Genomic DNA, 24,171 nt, shown 5'->3' with positions numbered 1-24,171 from the left:
GTAGACTATCTGCAATGTGCATAGTGTAATAAGGGGGTATATGTTGTCAAAAATGGTAATGGGGCATATTTTATACAATGTGCTGTCATTATAATCATCAGTTTGTTACATTTTTACTCGATACACACAATTAGTCTCCATGGTGAATAAGGTACCTGTTTCATTTTGGGTACCGTACTTTCCGGGTGACAAGGCGCTTCGTTATACAAGACGCACCCCCTTCTTTTTAAAAAAAATTGTAATCCAGTCACCCATTGGACGCAGGGGGCCGATAGGGCGCACCAAAATGACCCAGTTTTTGCCATGAGAGGTGGTTCCCCTGTCATATCTGAGAGAGGAAACACTTCCTGCACCGGGGTCAGTGACCGGTCAGTGACCGACTTTAACTGAGTGAAAATATGTGTGCTCTGTGTGTGCGGCCAGATCAAAGGCATTGTGATAGCTGGGTGGCCTTGTTTATAGACACGACCTTCTTCCCAGGGGTCAATGACCCAGTTTTTGCCATGAGAGGTGGTTCCCCTGCCATATCTGAGAGAGGAAACACTTCCTGCACCGGGGTCAGTGACCGAGTTTAACAGAGTGGAAATCTGTGTGTGCGGCCAGATCAAAGGCAGGGCAGTACCTAGTAGCTGAAACATGCATTATCACAAGTTGTTTGACTGGTACTCAAGCGGTCTCTTTGATTTTTTTCGTATTTCATACACGGATTAGGCGCTTCGTTATACAAGACGCAGGGGTCGAACTCGAGGAAAAAAGTCGCGCCTTATGACCCGGAAAGTACGGTAGTTAAATTATCAAAAACAAATATATACATAGGGTGTGCAGTGCTTCAATCTGTGTCCACGGTATGCACAAGTGTGTGAATGAATTGCATGCTAGTCTTAAAGCAACACAAAGACTACAAAAAAATGTACGAGCTTGTATCTCCGCCAGCAGAGCATCAAGCTTTTATTTTTCTAAGAAAGTGACAAAACATGATATGGTGAGTCAAATCATTTATAGTAGCAACAAAGTATAGTGGACTTCAAAAAGCTAAGAAAATCGGGTATTTATGGGGAGGTGGTCTTAAAAATGGAGGTATATTTATGGGGAGGTGGTCTTAAAAATGGAGGTATATTTATGGGGAGGTGGTCTTAAAAATGGAGGTATATTTATGGGGAGGTGGTCTTAAAAATGGAGGTATATTTATGGGGAGGTGGTCTTAAAAATGGAGGTAAATTTACAGAAGTTTTCAACAGAAAATCTGAGGGTCTTCAAAGAGAGCAAGTCTTAAATTGGGGGATCTTAACTCATTGTCTCCCAGGTACGGGTATATCTGTATCCACTCATATGACCAGGTACGGATATATCCGCTCAGACTGTCAGCTTCAGTCGCTTCCTGTAACGTCCATCTAACGCCTGCATTCCAGCGTGTTCATACACAGTTACTACAATTCTGAGTGATCTGCTGCAGCACAGCTGGTCTCGGCTAAAAAAACTTGGTCAACATAGCTGGGGTAGAAAGTGTTAAAAGGGGGGTTCCACTAGTGCACTGTATATTTTAAAAAAACGAGGAAAGAATCACAAGCAACAAGACTGAAAAAGCTGTTACTAATAAACAATGATGAACACTGATGATTGCGTTGTTGAATATAGCTACCAAAGTCTACGCAAAATCAGCCATCGGAATGTGAAAAAGGTATCTACTACAATGTACATGCAATCGTAATGGTTTATATCACAGTTCAGTATCAACATAAGGATGCACATTTATTATTACAAATGTAAGATTACATTATGTCCCTGATAATCTAAAATATACAACTGATTTGGTCATTATCATTGTTCTTCTGCTGAACTGGTCGCATTGCATTGTGGAGATAGTTGAGGACATTCAAGATACAAATCAGTATGCGTCAAAAATGATTTAACAAATAGTTCCCTACATTCAGTGCAATTTGCTTCATACACAGGAAACATCCTCTTCAAACAGAACCTTACGAATACTCAATAGAGACAGCTAGCTTTATTCTCAGAAATTATTTAATAAATAATTCCCTGCATCTATAGTGCATTTGCTTCATACACAGGAAACGCCCTCTTCAAAACAGAACCTTACGATATAGACTGCTAGCTTTATTCTCAGAAATTATTTAATAAATAATTCCCTGCATCTAGTGCATTTGCTTCATACGCAGGAAACGCCCTCTTCAAAACAGAACCTGAAGATGGAGACTGCTAGGTTTATTCTCAGAAATTATTTCATAAATAATTCCCTGCATCTAGTGCATTTGCTTCATACACAGGAAACGCCCTCTTCAAAACAGAACCTGAAGATGGAGACTGCTAGGTTTATTCTCAGAAATTATTTCATAAATAATTCCCTGCATCTAGTGCATTTGCTTCATACACAGGAAACACTCTCTTCAAAACAGAACCTGAACATAGACACTACATGTACTACATGTAGCTAATATTCTCAAAACCTCTTTGCACTTTTTTGTTCAGTGTGTTTGTGAATTACACTCGACTGTTTTGAAATTCACATTTCTTTTTTCCAACCAGCAGAAGAACACAGAAAGTTTGCACACACAAAAATATAAATCTCATGACATTGTCAAAGGCAGAAAGTTGAGCACCGTTTTTTTCTATCCCGCACAGTGAAAAATATTGAAAAAAAGTAATTTGCCAATATTATCACAAGCACAAATTGACATTTGAAAAAAAATTACCCATTCAAATACCACTTCGAGCACACAAAGGCCCGTAACATGTACAAGTATACAATCTATACAAGGTGCAACAACAAAAAGTAATACTACTTTCAGATCCACCAGGATTTCAATACGCTACAATTGCAAACACACTACTGTAAAAGTAGTAAGACAAATGAATGACTGTCCTCAATCTTCAAAATTCTACCTGGCTTGTGCACTCATATAATCTTTATGAATTGTTTGGTAACACCAAAAGGCAGCTATAAACATTATGATTAAATCACAGTGAATATTTACTGGTAGATACAACAAGATAACTCAGTATATACATCATTTATGATACAGTTAGTTCTAAAATTATGGTCTTCGCTTCTTCAAGTTTTTCCTTAATTTTACTTTCATGAGCACAAATATTCACGTTTCTACCTTTTTCAAACGCTTATGCTTCCACGAATCATTTCTTAATAATGATGAGAGCAACATAACCTCCAGGTCGGCTCTAACTGCCATTTAGCTCATAGCCCCAACCACTACAGAGGTACCTGCATGAAAAGACGCCTTTTGGACCATCCAAAAGTGTCCCCACATGGCAGGTGGTCTGTCATAACAGGTATATTTAGGTAGATAGATATAATAGAAAAAAGGACAACAGAAGGTGTCCTTTTAAGGGAGGTGTCCTCATCAGAGGGGCCACACTTCACAGGTACCACTGTACTTCCAACAACAAAACAAAACAACAAGTTTTAGAAACAATAGTTTACCCCTTTTTGTGTTAAAACTTAAAAACACTTTGCCATACTGTTACTGTATACAACGTACTGTTCTCTTTATTATTTGACCACGATGGTTCCTTTCTGACTGCGATTGGTGAAGTTGTTGTTTCTGGTGCACATGTAGTGGTGAGTGCCTTTCTTGAATCTCAGCATAACACCTTCGTATGATGCTGGTGCGTTGTTCAGCTGGGACTGAAGCTTGGGTTTCTGGTCCACTGCAAAGCTGCTCACTATTGAACCTTGTGCTTGGCACTCTGTTTTGCGAATGCATCTGTCGAAGAAAAAAATGGACACAAATGGTTACATGTTATTGTGAATTTTGCAAAGCCAGAATAAGGATACTTGGCAGTGTTACCCACCTCCAATCAAAAGGGGTCACTCTTTCAAACCTGATTCATTAACTATACATAATAATATATATCTATATATATATATATATACGACTTGTGTCTGTGTGTGTGTGTGTGTGTGTGTGTGTGTGTGTGTGTGTGTGTGAGTGTGTGTGTGTCCGCGATGCACGGCCAAAGTCCTCGATGGATCTCTTTCAAATTTGGTGGCCATATTCAGGTACACCCCGGACACAACCTGGTCGATGAGATATTTCAACACGTGCTCTCAGCGCGCAGCGCTGAACCGATTTGGGTTTTTCTCTGTATCCATTCCCAGTAACTATATCTTCCTTATCTTCTCCAGTGTTTTCAGCATTTATCTCCCTTCCTTCGTGTGGCGTCAATCCATATTCCCGTTACTACGTTACTATTTTTAGAATATCACTGCACTGTCCAGAACACTTTCCTTGCACCCATAAGTTGTCCTTACTGTAAAAGTGAAAAAGGTCGAATCAATTTATAGCCACGCGAAAAATACTCTGTCATCTATCTCTATATATTTATAGATATACATATATATGTTCTGCGCGAACTTAGAATCCGGTTTCATTCTAGAATGGACCGGGTCCAGGTTGGAATTCTAACCCTGCGCAAGTACAGGGGTGCCATTCTAGAATGAAACCCTTGAATAAAGGGGGCCGTAATGTTTGTAGGTAAGACAGAGTTGTCTTCCCTTGAATTATCTCCACCTGCACCTTCCCTTTGATAAAATGGGGCTGATTTGTCTACCCCTGAAAAAAATCCTTTGGCGATCTTGCGATGTCATGTCATGTCAAGAAAGTTGACACTCCTGAGTACGCAATAAACAAAGGCAGACCATAGCAAGGGGGACTACCAGGGCGGTAATGTTTGCAGGGCAGTTGTTTTTGTGATGAGAGCCGGTTGCGGCCGCTTGCAATGTCAGCGCTGTCTCCCTCTCGGAAATGTCCGGTTTTTGACAATTTTTTTGACAGACAGACAGACAGACGGTCAGACCGACTAACCGACAGACAGACCAACAGAAGGACAGAGTGAGTTATAGAGCTGTTGTCACAGGTTTAAAAAAAAGTTGACATTATATCTTCACAATTCAGAAGACCAATTTCATGTATATGAATAAGATTAAAAGTTACAAGCGAGATCGGCAAAACACTGTCAGTCCGGAAATTTCCGTTCGTAGCGATCAGTGCTGAGTGTCTCTCAAAATCGTAATCACTTTCAGAACATCACAATCCCAATTCACGATGTCTTTGAGTAAAGTGTAAAAAACCCGGAAAAAAACCCAACCACACACACAAAAAACAAAAACAAACAGAAAATCCACATTTGTGGCTTTGGTTGTGTGATAGTCTAACTGAAATGACTATTCCAACTTGGACCCAAATTCCAACCTTGCGCACGGCCGATTCTAGAATGGACCAGCAACAAGGGTTTCATTCTAGAATGGCACCCCTGTACTTGCGCAGGGTTAGAATTCCAACCTGGACCCGGTCCATTCTAGAATGAAACCGGATTCTAAGTTCGCGCAGAACATATATATATATATGGCTTCTCCGTGTGTGTGTGTGTGTGTGTGTGCGTGTGGGCAACACCTGTGGATTGTAGAGTTCTGTTTGTGATGTGGTCTGGCGACTTTAGTGTGTCCGTATGTTCCGGCCTTCCTTTGAGAAGCCATAACAGTTACTCTCAATCCCATTTGAGTGGACTTCGCCTTCAAAGTGTGGTGTTTCGGCACTCGGTTACATTTGGCGTTGTCTACAGGGATGGGACTCGACATGAAATGTTCAGGCCACTGAATCATCATCGTGCTGTTCCCATTCCACCAACCTGGCAGGTCCATGGTTTGGAACTTTTGGGACAAAGTTCATTCAAAGGGGGTCGAGTGTGACAGGGAGACTACCGTCGCCCTTCACAGCAGACTCTGCAGAATTGTTCGCCTTAGAAGTTGTGGGCTTTCCTTGCATGTACCCGTAAGTTGTCCTCACTGTAAAAATGCTAAGGTCGAATTTATTTATCGAAAAATCCACTGTCATCTATCGCTATATATTTATATATATAGATAGATATATACGGTTTCTGTGTGTGTGTGTGTGTGTGTGTGTGTGTGGAGGCAACATCTGTGGATTGTAGAGTTCTGTTTGTGATGGGGTCTGGCGGCTTTTGTCTGTCTGTATGTTCTGGCCTTTGAAAACCCATAACAGTTAATATAGGGCTTAGAAATAAGCTCTAAAATTCTCAATCCCGTTTGAGAGGACTTCGCCTTCAAAGGTGATTGTGGTGAACCGCCACACTGTCTGTCTCTCTCTCGCGATTCACCCGGCAAGGCCGGGTATTCATCTAGTCTATATATATATACGACTTTTGTCTCTGTGTGTGTGTGTGTGTGTCCGCGATGCACGGCCAAAGTTCTCGATGGATCTCTTTCAAATTTGGTGGCCATATTCAGGTACACCCCGGACACAACCTGTTCGATGAGATATTTCAACACGTGCTCTCAGCGCGCAGCGCTGGACCGATTTTGGTTTTTTCTGTTCATTTCACTATTCCCAGTAACTCTTCCTTATCTTCTCCAGTGTTTTGCGTTTATCTCCCTTCCTTCGTGTGGCATCAATCCATATTCCCGTTACTACGTTACTATTTTTAGGTCACTGCACGTTACTATTTTTAGATCTCCCTTCCTTCGTGCGCCGGCAAAGCCGGGTCCCAGGCGCAGCCGGGTATTCGGCTCTACTTCTTCCCGGCAAAGCCGGTACCCGGCGAAGCGGGTAATCATCTAGTATATATATATATACGTATGGTAAACTGGAAAATTTCCTAAATAAATTTTCATTTAATTAATATACTTACCCGAATCACATTAGCATTGAGTCACCTGAGATGCTTATCACTGAAAAACGCTTACCCGGCTAAAGAATTTAAAGGGAAGCAACCCCATCACCAAAACGAAAGTGAAAGTAGCTTTGGTAATGGGCCAGCACACCGGGAGTTACCTCCCATACGGGTGTATGCCACGTCACTTCCTCTAGGAACACGTGCCTATTCTCATACGGCTTTAAAAAATCTTAAAACCATAAGCGGGGCAGGTGGGAGGGAATACAGTATGTGATTCGGGTAAGTATATTAATTAAATGAAAATTTATTTAGGAAATTTTCCATTAAATATCATATTCTTACTCCGAATCACATTAGCAGATAACATCAACAAGGCGGTGGGCTAGAAATGAATCAAAACTCACCATCAAGTTCTGGACAGGAACTGGCCTGCTGCTATGAGCGCTGGAAGGCCTCTGGAGCCATCCTGTCGAAGAGCTGTGACGTCCCGAAGATAAAAGTTTATAAAAACATCTTCGGAACGCCAATACGCAGTTGTCAGCACCTCCTCTAGACGTCTGGAGCGCAGAACTGCCAGAGAGGATGCCCACGCCCTCGTTTCATGGGCTCGGGCCGAGTCAAGTGGCAAGGAGGGCATAACCCCCCCCCTCTTTGTGCGACTCCACTCATAAGCCTGCTTGATGAGCGAGGACACCCACCGGGCCAACGTTACCTTCGACAAATCTTTCTCGCGCCTAGTAAGGAGAGAGATAAACAACAACTTCTGAGAACTAGACCGAATCGGCTGAGTCCGGGCTAAGTACAGACGAAGTGCCCTCACAGGGCAATTGACCGAATCGGGGTCATCCGGGGCCAACGCGCTGGTCAGAGCCTTAACTCTAACCAGCGGAGAGGCCTGCCCCGGAGACTGATTCTTGGCCAGGAAATCAGGCCGGAAACGCAAAGATGCGGAACCGTCCGGCTCAAAGGAGATATCTCCAGGCTGACCCGACAGGGCGTGGACCTCGCTACCCCGTCGGGCCGTAGCCAACAAAAGGAGAAACAGCGCTTTGCGAGTGACATTGAACAGACTGGCCTCGCTTAAAGGCTCAAAATCCGCAGAACGAAGGAATTCCAGGATTAAAAACAAGTCCCACTTGGGAGCGGGCAAACGAGCTTTAGCTTCCTTAAGAGCAGCCCCTTTAATGACTGCAGCTATAACACCCCCGACTCGAACAGAACGACCAATCTGCTTAAGAGTCGCCGAGATAGCGGAGCGCCGGACCCTCAACGAGGAGACTGAGGCGCCCTGCGAAGACATGAAAGAGAGGTGGTTAGCGACCTGAATAGAGCGCGGAGCCACCGAACTCACCCCTCTAGCTGAACACCAGGCAGTCCATGCTTTCCAGTGGGAAGCATAAACTGAAGAGGTGGACGCTCTATGCGAGCGAGCCACCAAGTCCAGAGTCAAAGACGACGCCCCAGAGCGCTTCAGCGAGTCCCGAACAACTTCCACACGTGAAGCTTCAGAAGACTGGGCTCCTCGTGTGGAATGCCTGTTCGGGGCTGCACTAGTTCCCCTCGCACGAGTGCGAGAGGAATGGGGGGCCCTTGGGCGAGCCGAAGAAGATCTGGAAACCAGACCTGCGACGGCCACAGAGGAGCGACCAGAAGAAGAAGGGCCGGCTCCTCCATCTCCGCTTTCCGGATTACTCGGCTGAGTAACGGAAAGGGAGGAAAGGCGTACGCCTCCAGACCCGTCCAGGGAAAGTCCAGAGCGTTCACTCGCCATGCCTGAGGGTCCGGGAATGGCGAGACGAACACCGGAAGCCTCTTTGAGTACCTTGTGGCAAAAAGGTCCACCAGAGGCTTTTGGACCTGGGCCCAAAGGCGAAGCAGTGCCCCGTGAGTGATCGTCCACTCCGACTGAAGCACTGTACCGGAACGACTGAGCGCATCCGCCAAAGTGTTCAGCCTCCCTGGAAGGTACCTGGCCGAGATCGTGATATGATGCTGAAAGCACCACACCAGGATCTCGCAAGCCCTCTCCGAGAGAGACGGGGACCGCGAGCCTCCCTGCTTGTTGATGGACGCCGCCACTGTCATGTTGTCTGTAAACAGACGAACATGTTTGGCGTACAGGGAGGGCAGAAACTTGGCCAGAGCTAGAGCAACTGCCTCTAGCTCCAGCAAGTTGATGTGCCACAAGGACTGCTCCGTCGTCCACAGACCGGAAGTAGTCTGAAGATCTGTATGTGCCCCCCAACCCTCCCTGGACGCATCTGTAAAGAGGTCCAGGTCGGGGAGGGGCACGACGATCGGAACACCTCTGCAGACCCACTCCGTGTCCAACCACGGAAGGGTCGCAGACTGGAACCATCCCTGCAAAGGGATGAGGGCGTCCCAGTCCACCAGAGGAGAGTCCACAAACGGCTTCAGCGCGAACTGAAGCGGACGTTTGTGGACCCGGCCCAGTGAAACCAGAAGAGCCATAGACTCCATCTGCCCCAAGATGGAGGCGAGCGAGCGGATGGAAGCCATCAGGAGAGGTAAAGTGGAGCGAATCTGGGCTTGGAGCTTGTCCACCCTTCTCTGAGAAGGCTGGACAGTCCAAGCGACCGTGTCGAAAGACATCCCCAGATAAGTGAATGTCTGTGACGGGGTCAGCTCCGACTTTACCCGGTTGATCGAGAACCCCAACGAGTTGGATTCTCGAAGAACCGTCAGGGTATCCTGCGAACAGCCGCTCTGGGACTGGTTCATGATGAGCCAGTCGTCCAGATAAGCCCGCAGACGGATACCCTGGGACCTCACCAGTGCACAGACCTGTCTCACCACCATGGTGAAAATCCATGGTGCGAGAGACAGCCCGAAAGGGAGTGCGCGAAACTGGTAGATCTGATCTCCCCACCGGAAACGAAGCCATTTCCGGTCGGCCGGATGCATAAGAATGTGAAAGTATGCGTCCGTGAGATCGATCGAGGTCACCCAGTCTCCTGGGCGGAGAGAGTCTCGGACAGAGGCTGGCGTCTCCATCTTGAATTTTATCTCCCTCAAGAAAGTATTGAGGAGAGATAAATCCAACACGGGACGCCATCCTCCTGATGCTTTGGGAACAGCGAACAGACGCCCGTAAAATCCCAGGGAGCTGTGGACCCGAACTCTCTCCACCGCGCCCTTCTGCTCCAGGGAGGCAATTTCCGACTGCAAGACGGAACGTGCTTCCTGCGAGAAGGGGGGCTTGAACCGCGGAGGCACTCGGGTAAGAGGCGCCTTTTCCTCCCGCCAGAGTAGACGGAAGCCCGATCTCACCACTCCCACAATCCATTGGCTGTCTACTACCGACATCCAACGAGAAAGTGCCCGGGAGGGGCCTCCCGCCATCACCAAGGTGGAGGGCGGGAGGGAGGTGAGATCGGGAGCGCTTCATTGGGGGTGTGGCTTACTTCCAGAGCCGCCACGCCCCCTCCCCGATGCCGTCCTCTTCTTCCCACCACGAGCGGCCGGCGGAGCCTGCCGCTTCTGAGCTGGCTTGGGGTTAGACGATGTCTGAGCCTGCTTCTGTTTAGAAGGCTGAGACTGTTTCACCCCCTTCAGAGTGTAGTCAAGGAACTGACTGTCCTTGTTTGACTGAATCTCCTTCTGTCTGGCATCCAGTGCCAGCGGACAGAAGAGAGACTCCTCTGAGACCGGGGAGACTCTCAAGGTCTCCCTAGTAGCCAGTTCCGTGAATTGGGACTGCGAGAGGAAGAGATCCCTCCTGCAGAGTACCGCTTGGGTGTACTGCAGGGAGGAAAGACGCAATTGTTCCTCATTGACCTTGGCCAATGCGGTCAAAAGCGCAGAGACATCGTCCGCATTCTGTTCTTCACTGAGAGTGAAAGGAACCAGCGAATCGGTCAATGCCCGAGACAGAGCCCGAACGAGAGTCTCCGCAATGGAGGACAGTTCGATCTGCCGACGTCCAACCTCCTCAGCAGAGAGGAGGGAAGCCTCGGAAACCGGCAAAACCGAATCACGCTTGATCGGTTTAGTCAGAAGAGGCAGCAATTCCCGGGAAACCGGAAGGGTAGCCCTAGGGAGTGCAAAAGACGCCAGCCAACTCTGGCTCTGATTGGGCATGCCAAGCTTCCTATTGGCCGTAGGCACGAAGGAAGAGGCTTGGGCAGCTGAAGCCACCCACTGCTGAGCTGATTCCGGAACTGGACCAAAAGGAAGCAGTAACGGAACAGGCACTGGCCGAATACCACTCCCCGCATGTGCTGGACGAACCAGTGAATGCGAAAGTTGGTAAGCCACTGACGGAGACTCGGCGAACCGGAAGGAAGAAACATCTTCCTGTGCCGGCCGGAAGTCCGCCATGGCAGAAGGAACGAATGATGCGGAAGAGTCCGCAGCCACCACCCCTTCAGGAAAATAACGAGACGTTACTTCCGCCGCGACGTCAAGAACAGCCTTGAGCTTCGACGGAAACACGCCCCGCGACTCCTCGCTGACCACTGATGGAGCATCAGAATAGTCACACGTGGAACCATGACCGAAGTCACCAGTTCCGGAAGCAGAAGCATGCCCTGGCAAACCGGAAACCGGAAAAGCCTGAGCACTAAAGTCATCCTGCCGCCCAAAACCCTGTGAAGGTAAAGGGTAAGCAGGACGACCATCCGCAAAAACCGGAGCTGGATGAGCTGACGTCACTCCCCCGACTGAGTGGAGTGATGCCTGCTCAAGCCTAGGCGCTTGAAAGCCGGAAGGCGCACGCTGTAATCCACTATCTGGTATCCGGAAGGAACCACCAGAAGAGGAAGAAGCGTTTCCGGCCGAAACCGGAAGTGTAGTCAACGGAACCGCAAAATGCGGAAGTGAAGACTGCACTGATTGACTTCGCGATCCGGAAGGACCGGAAGTCAGTGAATACTCCATCCTGCCGCGACCGCCGTAGCGTGCCGGAGCGGACGGATCATCACTTCCGGCAAGTGCCGGAAATGCGGCAGTCGAAACCGACTGCCGCCGCTGTTCGATCAAGTCCGGGGCCTCGTAGGTTATCGCCGGAAATGAAAGATCAGCAAGGTATCGGTCGTGACCCGATGCGAAAGAGCTGTCCCCCGAAGGAGAACGTCCAGGCGCCTCACGAGGGCTATCGGACCAGCTCTGCTTACCAGCCGACGCTGAAGAGGGAGGACGCTGCTCCAAGCCGGAAGTGGAGGACAAAGACACGGAAGCCAATGCCCGGACGTCACTGCCAGATGCCGGAAACGCCGAACTGCTGGCGACGGAACGCTGAAATTCTGCCTGCACCAAGCTGCGGATTTCCGGAACCAGTGACTTTAACAGAGAGGAAACCAACGCACCTTGTCCAGGTGCTAACAACGATGACGAAGTCTCCGATGTAGAGACAGGTGCAGAAGTAACAGTAGCGCTAGGCGCCGCAAAAGAAGCAGAAGTAGTAACAGCGCTAGGCGCCGAAATTGGTACAGCCAACAAAGTGTTACGCTCTTGGTCTGTAACAAGTAACGTTGCTTTGGAAGAGGAAGACTTAGGCTTAATTTTCCCCTTGGGGTCCGACTTGCCACGGCGCTTGTCTGAATCAGACATGTTGAAAACAACACGTGGCAACGCGAAAAAATTTACTGAAACATAAGTCTAAACGACTGGAAAATTCAGTAAACACACGCACTAATGCGTTTACAAAATACTATAGCTAAACTTGCCCCACAAAAAGCAGAGGCACGGAGAGCTACGAACAAAGTCACACGAGCTAGAAAACTAACTCACACAACAAAATGGCGACACGCAAAACACTGACACGAACGTCAACAACACGTGGCAAAGTAAAAAGATTTACTGAAACGTAAGTCTAAACGACTGAAAACACAGTAAACACACACGCTTACGCGTCAACAAAATACTAAAGCTACACTTGCCCAAACAGAAAGAGGGCACGCAGAGCTACTAGCAAAGTCACACGAGTTAGCTAACTAACTCACACAACAAAATGGCGAAACACGCAAGTCACTGACACACAAGTCCGTAAAAAAAACGGACAACGTACAGTAACGAAACAGCGCAAACAACCAACAACAAACGGGAACGAGCTCACCAAACTGTAGGCAAGGCGAGCAGAAAAGCTGGGTAACGTGGCCGGCGGGTGTCACTCAAACACACAAGGTCAGCCACAGAGCGTCAAAAAGTGAACCGTCCTCTCCGAGGTGAAAAAGACGTATGAGAATAGGCACGTGTTCCTAGAGGAAGTGACGTGGCATACACCCGTATGGGAGGTAACTCCCGGTGTGCTGGCCCATTACCAAAGCTACTTTCACTTTCGTTTTGGTGATGGGGTTGCTTCCCTTTAAATTCTTTAGCCGGGTAAGCGTTTTTCAGTGATAAGCATCTCAGGTGACTCAATGCTAATGTGATTCGGAGTAAGAATATGATATTTAAATAGGATTTTACACACACCACTTTCATTCACAAAAGGGTAAAGTTGATATAAAATCCTCAAGAGATTCTAACAAATAATCTCAACATTTTACAAATCAATTTATAAAGATGCCCAAAAAAATCTCAAACAAAATCATGTCCGCTGACATGTCCTACTGTACAAAGCTTCAAAGCCAAGCAATCATTGGATTTACTATTGTATCAGTGAGCATGCTGACCCTACCGGATTAACCTAACCAAACATTGTAGTTTCTTCTCTTTTCCATCATACATTAATCAGCCTCACCAAACCAAAACATTTGACTGGAAACAATTGAACCCCCCTTTTACAAACTTCAAAAATCTGAGAAAATAGGGTCTTAATAGTCTTGAAATGGAGGTACATTTACAGAGGTTATGAACGGAACATCTGAAAAAGGAGGGTCTCAAAAACGTGGAAGTCCTAAATTTGGGTTTTTCAAAGGGGGGGGGGGGGGGGGGTGTTCCACTGTACCTGTAATAGCCCGCAGAAGCCAAGTCGACTGCGAGGTCTTTGGGTTGAACACCAGTCTTGCCGTGATGAATCCACTTGATGACTGGAGTGTCCCACATGGTGGATTGTTCGAAGGGCACTGGGTAATTGTCGTTTGGATCTAAAATCTCCACCATATTGTTTCTGTCTGTGCCTGTCAAGAACATGAAGATAACATGCAATAAAGGGTTAAGCCTTCACATAAGTAAGATACATAAAAATACATGCTGAATAAATGAACCATGCATGTACTACTACACACACACACACACACACACACACACCCATGCACACAAACAGCACAGATTATGAGGAGAAAAAAACAACAGCAATATAGCACAGTCAGTTGACATAAAACGAACGGGCTGCACACTTTTACAAAATTCTGAGGTATGCATGATATGATTTTATTTAGGTTTTCAAATTCACATCAAACTGGTGCAAGATACCACATTCTCCCACACAGCATCACATGTGTTGAACAAGTAACTTTCATGATCAGAACTTGAGATCTTATAAACAATAATGTATCGATTAAACATTGGATTTCCCTTCTTTGAGCCATGTGATGTCGGAGTCTGGCTAAAACTCTTACTACGGCGACTTCTGCAAGTTATGCTAAATAAAATAAATGAAAACACGATAATACGATATTCGACATGCACAGAGACTGTCACGTACTGTTCAACCTGACCGCGTTAAAAAATAAATAAAACGATCGAGATCAGGTTAAGAATTGTCAACTAACCTGAAGTTCCTTCGCCCGCATCCCCAGCCTGCCCATCACCTGCTGGGTTGCCGTTGTTGTGACTGTTGGATCCTGTTAGCAAATAGTTTTGACAGTAAAACAAGGAGCTACACTCACATATAACATACTTCTTCTTTTTCGTTCATCGGCTACAACTCCCTGGTACACTTGTGATTCTTGCACGAGTGGGATTTTCAGTGTATGACTGTTCTTAACCCGCCATTTAGACAGAGAAGTAAAAATTTCAAATCTTGTAAAGACAGAACACCTCATCCGAAAATCTCTTCCGCAAAAGATCCAGCTGCATCCATAACATTGTACTTGTAGCAACCACTCACTTCACCTACAAACAATCAGCCAACCAGATCAAATTGAACAGTCAAAACTGATAAAAAGATAAAACAGAATGATTTCAGTAATATCACAATCACCTTAGTGTCTTTTTTCTCAAGAAGAGTCCCAAAATACCCCTTTTAAATGCTAAATTTCTACAACATCTGGGGGGAAGGGCTAGTCCAATCCCTGAACCCCTGCAGAAGTTTGGAAGCCCCTCCCTCTCATACACTCAGTCAAGCCTGACAACTCACCTGTCCATTGTATGTGAACCAGATCTCCCTCCTTAATCTCCAGTCTCGTTGGGGCAAAGTCGTACTCCACAGCGGGGTACACCTGAACGATGTTTCCACGCTTGCCGCGCACGTTCAAGTTGAAGATTCGCGCACCCTGAAGTCCCGCTGGGCGAGGCCGCAACTGGAAAACGTGACTCCTGTCCTGGAAGACGCGGCCATACTGCGCTGTGTTGATTGCGAGACGAAGAGCGGAGGACCTTCCGCCGATATCGATGTACGGATTCTGTTGTACCGGTGAGAAAGTCAATCTGCACAAAATAATTTGAAGAGAGTTTGATTTTGTTCAGAGGACTCAAAGATGGCTGGCTTTGGACTCTCTGACTCTATGCACCGGCACCTCCCTTGCTGATGTTACATGGATGGAGGACTTACAACAATCGATGTTCACAGAGAAAATACAGTATAACACCCCTTGAAAGATCCTGACCCAAACCAACTACTTTTAGTTGGATGAGAGTACTGTAACACATTGACTAGTGTCAATTAATATAGCAGACTAGCTTGTCAGACAGGACAGTGGTACCTGTGATGACAGGACACCCTTGGTACCAGCCTAAAGTGTCCCTACACTGCAGGTGGCCTTTCATTACAGGTCAAATTTGGTTAAGATAATATTAATAGGCAGAGGGACAACTTTTGTTGTCCTCTCATCAGAAGGGCCTGACATCACAGGTACCATGCGGAAAAAAAAAGAAAAAAGTCAGAGGAATAAAAACTCCTTCAGCATACCAGCATAGTGATATTAATAGTCAGCAAACGTTTGTAAATTAAACAGTAATCAAGGAAACTGCGAAACACATAAAAACTGCTAAACAGTGTCTTTAAGCTTTTCCTTAGAATGTAAATATATAATCTATCTGACCACACAAACAATCTAACTTGCACTTACATGTCATTGTTCTTGGTGTGGTCTGTGTGGTGAGGGTCATAGTCATCAGTAGAAATATTATACCTGTAAATGAACAAGACAATATGATGAAATATTACATACTTCATGGACAAAGAATCTTTCAGTCACAGAAAGCACATGTTACACACACCTCAGCCTTGCATATGAAGGAGGCCAATGTTGAAACAGAAAAAGCAAATAACATGAACCAAGATCTTGAAATTACATTCTCAATTAATCAACAAATGTTTCTCAAGCAGTAGTCGCAGAGATGAGAATGAAAAAATGTTTAAAACAGAGAGGAGGAGTGGGGTGGGGGGGTGGGGGAGGGAGATTTAATGGTTTGAAACCAGAATAAACGCCAAGATTTTCTTTGATTTTGTCATCCCTGGCTGGAAAAAAGACAAATAGTAATTCCCACAAGGCCATATGACGCTGTTTACTGCTTATCTACAACAAATTTTTTTTCCAACTTTTCACACCAAAACTGAGTTCCAGGAGGAGGAATTGCTAAAAAAAAAGGGGGAAGAATCTCATTTCTGGTAGCTAGGATACCGTATCCACAGTTTTGTCACTCTCTCTCTCCCTTTTTCCAATTTACTTTTTCCTCCCTCTTTCTTGTTTAACCCTTTATTTTATGCTTTTTCCTATAGTTGCAGATAGTCATGTCTGACCTGATTCGCAATACACAGCGCTGTGTCTTTCCTGAAGGAAAGTAGGGCAGAGTCCAGTCGTATGTCAGTGCTTTGCCGTCCACTCCATTGCCTAGATGATTGGATCTGACACAGAAATACAAACAAAATTATACAGTCGAACCTGCCTAGCGACCACCTCTCAATCAATCAATCAATATGAGGCTTATATCGCGCGTATTCCGTGGGTACAGCTCTAAACGCAGGGATTTATTTTTTTATTTTTTTATTTATTTTATGCAATTTATATCGCGCACATATTCAAGGCGCAGGGATTTATTTATGCCGTGTGAGATGGAATTTTGTTTTCACAATACATCACGCATTCACATCGGCCAGCAGATCGCAGCCATTTCGGCACATATCCTACTTTTTTCGGCCTATTATTCCAAGTCACACGGGTATTTTGGTGGACATTTTTATCTATGCCTATACAATTTTGCCAGGAAAGACCCTTTTGTCAATCATGGGATCTTTAACGTGCACACCCCAATGTAGTGTACACGAAGGGACCTCGGTTTTTCGCCTCATCCGAAAGACTAGCACTTGAACCCACCACCTAGGTTAGGAAAGGGGGGAGAAAATTGCTAATGCCCTGACCCAGGGTCGAACTCGCAACCTCTCGCTTCCAAGCGCAAGTGCGTTACCACTCGGCCACCTAGTCCACAATACCTCTCAATAACAACACCCATGATCACCATCCCAAAGGATCCCCAGTGACCTTTTTCTCCTGTATAACACACACACATAGAGAAAGACACTCCTGAACTTGTAGGCAGGCACAAACTCATACACAAAAACACATCATCCCAAAGGATCCTCAGCTACTTTTTCTCTCATTTAAAATTCATCTTTCCATTGCAACCACTTTTCAACAACAATCACTTTTGGTCGGCCCCTTGGTCGTTATTACAGACAGATTCAACTGTATAATTATACTGTCTTCTCTCATAGGTAATGTTCTTTCTAGTCTTGAATGGAAGGCCTGCTGATCACTACCTAACTTCTGAGATCATTGCATTCTTTCCACACACAAAAAGCCAAATGTTCACAACAAGTTACCTAAGCTATTGAAGAGAATCCCTGAGTCTGCATTGACCAATTGCAGCTTTAGATTCAGCTTCCAAAATTAATTCTACATAACATTTCATTTTAGCACTCTACCATGTACAGACAGACAGACAGACAGACACACACAAAGGAACGCATGCATTCCTGAATTTGCAGGCATGCACACACTCTGCTTACACACAAGTATGCAAGCACAACTCTGTCTCATTAACAGCCTTAAAAACATACAAGATTCCTTTCTAAAGCTGACACAGAAAAACAAAGCAAAGTATTACCGTGACCAGGGAGCTTCAAAGCAATCAGGTGCTGAAAGTTTCACAAGGCACTGGAGCTCGTTTCCTGCTGCATCGGACGGCACGCCCCAGACATACTTATTGCCCTGCTGTTCACAACTGCCCTGATTTTTGTATTCTGCAATGTACAGAAAACATAGTACCTGTGATGAGAGAACACCCTTAGGACCAGCAAAAAGTGTCCTTACATCGCAGGTGTCCTTTAACAACAGTTTTCTTTTATTAGACAATGGGACAACAGATGGTATATGTCCTCTAAATTCTAATTGGAGGCTTTCAATTGTCGCTGGGGCTGATATGTGAGATACCACTGTGCAATAATTCGGCAAGAAAAAACTTTTCCTGAAAGACTTATCTATAGTTTACTCTCCTCCCAACCTCCCCCATCTCCTATTCTCTCTTCTTCACATGTACTCACCCTGTGCTATCTATCTCCCAACCCAACCATCTTCACCCCTCTCCACAACCACCCCTGACTCATATCTTCCACCACAAGGGTTCCCCGTGTTATATGGAAGTAAATTGTACATTGTAATACTGTATTGTCAAACATTGTATTGTTGACAATTAAACCAAGCATCCAAAGAAACCAAGTACAGCATACAAACCCAGATGGACAAGACACACAAAGACACAGGCACTTGTATACAGACAGACATGATCAACACACAAATACACAGCCCTATACAAACACAGAAACAGAAACACACACACACACACACATAAAATGTGTGACTCACGAGTGGCTTTTTCCAGATAGTTGTGCTTCAGGATCCACGTTCCACTATTGCTCTGACACTCTTCCTGCGTCCTCCATTTTGACCAGCCCTTGTTCTCCAGGCATTCCCCATATGGTTGAACATTGAAACTCTTTGAAGTGTAGTAACTGTAAGCACCATGAAAACATTGATAATGTAAAGTATGACTTTCCCAAATTCTGAGGGAGCCTTTAACTGTAATTAAGTGCAATGAAAAGGATTTGAAAATGAAAAGTCATTGACTTTTCTAAAATCTGAAGAATTCTTAGCTGAGGGAGTTTTCAATTAGTTCAAATAAAAATACATGCACAGAAGTGGGAGAGGGTTCCAAGTTATCATGCCATCGATACAATGTCTGGAAGTATTATTCTTGTGATAAAACCAAGTGTTTAGTTCCTAATTAACAAAAGACAAAACTTGAAAAAGCTGTGTTGTTTGTGTGTGTGTTTTAAAAAACAACATTATTGCACATGGTAAAATCCACACAAGCGGTCTTTTCTCTTATAGTGTGATTTTTTAGCAGCAGTGTGTGTGTGTGTGTGTGTGTGTGTGTGTGTGTGTGTGTGTGTGTGTGTGTGTATGTATGCGTGTGTCAGTGTGTGTTTTAAGCAGTTTACAGATTTATTTTCCAAACACACACACACGCAAGTATAACAGCAACTAGTATCACGAAAGATAAACTCTCAAACCAATGTAGACAATATATATGCCACTGACCTACACATGGATGCATTCTCTGCCATAACAGCAATGTCTTTCCACATGGTCGGATGCCAGTATGGGTAGTAGTCTCTCTCCTCTGGACACTCATACCCGTACCGGTTCCCATTTGGGTTCTGTCGCGTGTAGATGGCGCTGCTATATCCCAACCCATTGTTGGCCTTTAGATTCTGGTCAGCTGTGAATAATCCTGTAAAAACAGAAAATCATACATGCTGAAAGTTCAGGTATGGGAACGTGGAAGAGACTTGAAATACTGTAAAAGAGAGGTTGTATGAGTCCAAATGAGAAAAGAATTATATTATGTGCCTCAATCTCAAAAATATGCTCTTTAACCGCAACCTTGAATCTCCGGAAAAATCTAAACTCAACCAGAAGTCTGAAGATTTTCATATGTGTCAATTTAAAACTAGAACAATTCATCACTGAATAAAAACAAGGGGTTAGAAAAGCACACACTGATTGCCACCAAGAGCTACTGAAGAAATAGGATCTTATAATGGAAGAGTCTAAAACATAAAAACAAATTTACAGATGTTATGAATAAATATCTACAAAAGCAAGATTTGAAAAAGCAAGGGAGGGATTGAGATTAAATCAGACCCATGTACATGAATTTCACCACTCGCAAATTCATCAGTTTAACTAACCAAATACAGTTGAACCTGCCCTTGCAACCTCTCCAAAGCAACCAGTTACCCACAATGGCCACTCCGCAGGATTCCAGACGAGATTTTCTTCTGTACAATACACCTTTCAATAGCGACCACCTGTCTACATGCAACGACCACTTTTGGTTAGTCCCTTAGGTGGTTGTTATAAACAGGTTCAACTGTAACTTTTGATAGCCATGTAATAGAGTCTTGGGGCTTCAAGTCTTTGCATGTTTATCAAAAGTTTTACAGATGCTGCATGATCCTTCTGACTTTTATACACCTGGTAAAAGTATTGTTCCCTGAGAACACAGCCATGAGCTCAGGCTCTAAAATGGAGGTAATTTCCACTGTATCACAATTAAATGACTGCACAATTTACCTTTGTTTCTCTGACGCGTGTAACACTTATTGTACCAATCCCAGGACTCATGCAGGCCCTTGTCAAGACTAACGTCTCCCGATTTGCGGTTGTCTTTCTGAGACTTGGTTTCAGTCAGACTTCCAGGTTTTGAGTACTTGGCAGTTTGGGTCGTCTTTCCGTTGCGGAAGGTGTCTGCTTGTCCTGCATGAGGCAAAATTATAAGCATCATGATGGTTTTAGTAAGTATCAGACTACATTAATTTATAATAATTATACTGTAAATACAAGCATTTAAAGGAAAAGAGGAGTCAACAGAAAACCATGCAGGTTTGGTACACAGTGAATACAACCGTCAAGGGAATAAAGTTAACTTTTGTGTGAAATCCAGTTTTACCTGCAGAGTAACCTGAGCTTACGTACATTATATTACCAGCTCCCCACTCCCTCCACATCCCTATTCTTCACTATTGTCTACGTTCTATGTTCCAAACACTGATCAATACTGAGACTCTTCCGATTGGTCAGGTAGGTCAAAACCATTATAAGAAGAACTAAATAAATCAAGTACAGAGCATGCAACAAAACAATAGTTTTATACACTATACAAATTTAGTAAAACTTTCTTGTTTTTTTATTCTGAATTTTGGAACGTTGGCAGTCTTACCGTTTTTGAATTTGTTCAAATATACACTAAATGAAAGAGACAAGTGTACCAAAATGCATTCCATCTAAATATATCTGACATTCTCCCACGAGTAGCACACATCTGCCTGATATCACTCATACCTCTAGCATCATCAACATCATCTTGACAAGCGTATTGAAGAACAAGGATGCAGTTTTGCTTCTGCGGGTTCGAATCCTCGTTGCCTCCACAGCCATGCTGATTGGTCCACTCCACCGTAAGAACGCTCTTGCCTGCGGCTGAAGAGTCGCTCTGGAAATATTTCTGGAAACAAAATTTGGATGACTGTAAAGAGTTGATCTTTGGAGATTCACTGCACTAGCTGAAACCAAACCAGCTTATTCCTTCTCGTAGAAACGATCATATCAACCTTCACTGATTTGTTCAGCAGCAGCTTTTACACGGAATGAGATCATCCTTCCACTTGCATACACACCAAAATTCAACAGACTAAGGCGTGGGTGGAGTGTGATTTTTGTTGCTGAATTAATTTGTAAGATAGTGTGATACATTTACTGGTGTCAGTTATGAAAATTGATTAAAAAAAATGTCCCACTCCGCATAAAACGTGTAGTCAGGACGTTTTATTTTGGCAATTGTGTTGAAGTTGAAGAATGCTCTTTTCCTACAGATCTCTGGTGAATGATATGGGTTACATGAGAAGGACGGTGCCTTTCATAGCTGTGCTGTGATAGTTCTGAGATACGAATAGGAAGAAAAACATAAAGCATTACAGTACACAATAAAAATACAATAAAAAACAAGTGGCACTGTCCTGAATTAACCCCGCGGGACTGACGTTACGTACTGAAAGAAGAGTGACCATTTGAGATTCACTCAGAGGGACCGTGAACCTCACACAAGGTGATATCGGGTTATAGCAGAGCAAGTAAAAGAAGAAGAAAATATATAAAGCTGCGACCAAAGTAATTCTGGCACACACACACACACACACTCACCATTCTGTACTGCTGAGTTTCATTAGTAGATGCAGCACTGCCCGAGTCTCCAACATTATAGCCCCCACGATTATTGTTCTGCACACAAACATTGCACTGTTTGAGATGACGGCAAACTTTTTCAAGCACAAATTACCTATGATCTAAGTGAGGTAGCAAGGCGACCACGATTGTGGCATATATATATGTACACTTGGCTTACTTTATTTGTGCAAGTGGGGTATAACAACTCCACCTGACAAAAAGGAGGCAAGCAAGGGAAAACAGTTCATTAAAAAAAAGGCATAAATGAATAATAAAATAAATAATAAAAAGGGAAGAAATGTGTATAAATGTACACACAAATAAGGTTAGGATGATAAAGTAAGTAAACTGATGTTATCGGAGTACTCTTTCTTGGTTCATACCTTTCTTTTCTTCCAGCTGCTAAGGGAACAAAAATAAAAAAATGGACTAGGGTAACCTTACCAACTATTTTTTTCTGCAGACTCTAAACTCTTTACCACAATCTGAAAAAAATAAGGTACACAGACAATGGGACAATTGGTAGTCCATACCCATCGATACATGCTCAATTGAAGTCAATCACTTTACCCGTTAAAGGGAGAAAAAAAACACAACCTTTTATTCCAACCAATTTTTACCTTTCTTGATAATTTAATGTTACCTAATACAACATTTTATGTGTGTGGCCTTACCATGCAGACTGTCACCACCCCAGAGTAACATAGCCAAATGCACCCTCATATTAGTTGACATATATTTTTGTATGTAAATTGGACATAGCCAAATGCACCATGCATGTATTAGTTGACATGTATATTTTTAATTGTTATTATGTTAATTTATAAATAATACAATATTGTCTGGGGACAAAATGTTCTCAAAAACAATACTTAGAAAAGGCAATTAATCAGTGACTAGCAATTAATAATAAGATTTATAATACATTTTAAAGTAACACTTTGAAGAATTAATATCTATCCCAACCTGTGAGTCAAACATTCTGTTGGCATTCTTTCTGGCAGCAGACTTTTCATTCAGTCTGTTGTTGGAGCCTCTTGGAATATGGAAGTAAATGTCTGCCGTAGCTAGTGATGTGCACATGAAGACAACAAGACTCGTCCACGCAAATGTTGATGGCTCCATCTGACAAAAAAGAAAGAATGTGTTCAATTGTGACAATTAATTCATATGCATATATATATAATTAAGTAACACTAACAGTAACGTCTGATTTTGGTTCATACTTGATATGTCTTTAATTTAATTTAGTTATATATTCATGTACATAAATGTATTCATTATTTTCAAACCAGATAACAAAGCACCGTTTTAAGCCCATATTTTCATTGCTGGTGACTATTTTTACTGAATCTTAATCCGGTTATAGCCTAATACGTAATAGTTAATTAACCACTTCTATTGAAAGTTCTGTTAAAAATTGCTCTTTTATCAAATTCATGCAACTTGCAAGAACTGTACACACACCATATTTATCATGTTATGTTTTTACAAATGTTCAGTTATAACTTATACCAATAGCCTGAATAGGACATTTGACACAATAAGATTATTGTTGCTGAAATCAGAAATCTACCTGCATGGAAAGTTCATGAGATTTCTTATGTAATGTGCGCATATAATGTCACCCTGTGTGTGTGTGTGTGTGTGTGTGTGTGTGTGTGTGTGTGTGTGTGTGTTGTTTGCTGGCTCTGTCTACGGCAGGTTTAAATTCTATCATTTGACCGTGCTACAATAACAAATTATCAAAGTACTTACTACTACTGTTCCTCTCTGAGATATTGTCTTCTTTCTTTTTCTATAAATAGGGGGCCTACAAGATCTATGTTCTGTATTCTCTTTTTCACGATCAGAGCTAAAGATTCAGAACATTTACCTTCGAATCGTTGTTATCATGTGAAGTCAGAGGCAACAAAGCAGGACAACACACAACACACCTCTCCTGTGCAATCGAAGTCAACTTTTGCGTCCTATCCCTTCCTCGTCATGGACAATTTACTGACTTACAGTGCCAGAATAATCCTCCGCGCAGGTGGAAGTGCATATAGTTCTCAACTTCGTAGGATCTGTCTTGCCATTGACAGACGTT

General features: G+C 43.9%; 1 protein-coding gene across 1 annotated transcript; it reads right to left on the bottom strand.

The window, feature by feature from the left end:
* Positions 1 to 905: 905 nt before the first annotated feature.
* LOC138964737 (protein DD3-3-like) lies at positions 906 to 24,110 on the bottom strand. Its single transcript, XM_070336777.1, has 14 exons — positions 23,959 to 24,110; positions 23,049 to 23,207; positions 22,059 to 22,136; positions 21,201 to 21,363; positions 20,433 to 20,615; positions 19,395 to 19,587; positions 18,660 to 18,805; positions 17,902 to 18,037; positions 16,538 to 16,642; positions 15,864 to 15,926; positions 14,933 to 15,222; positions 14,346 to 14,417; positions 13,580 to 13,751; positions 906 to 3,740 (listed from the first exon to the last, which is right to left on the bottom strand). The coding sequence occupies exons 2-14, from the start codon at positions 23,205 to 23,207 to the stop codon at positions 3,527 to 3,529; spliced, it is 1,974 nt and encodes a 657-aa protein (XP_070192878.1). The 5' UTR covers positions 23,959 to 24,110; the 3' UTR covers positions 906 to 3,526.
* Positions 24,111 to 24,171: the final 61 nt, after the last annotated feature.

Source organism: Littorina saxatilis, linkage group LG4 (genome assembly GCF_037325665.1).
Source record: "Littorina saxatilis isolate snail1 linkage group LG4, US_GU_Lsax_2.0, whole genome shotgun sequence".
In the NCBI taxonomy this organism is placed as follows: domain Eukaryota; kingdom Metazoa; phylum Mollusca; class Gastropoda; order Littorinimorpha; family Littorinidae; genus Littorina; species Littorina saxatilis.
The sequence above is the reverse complement of the archived record's forward strand: the minus strand, read 5'-3'. Positions and strand labels throughout refer to the sequence as shown.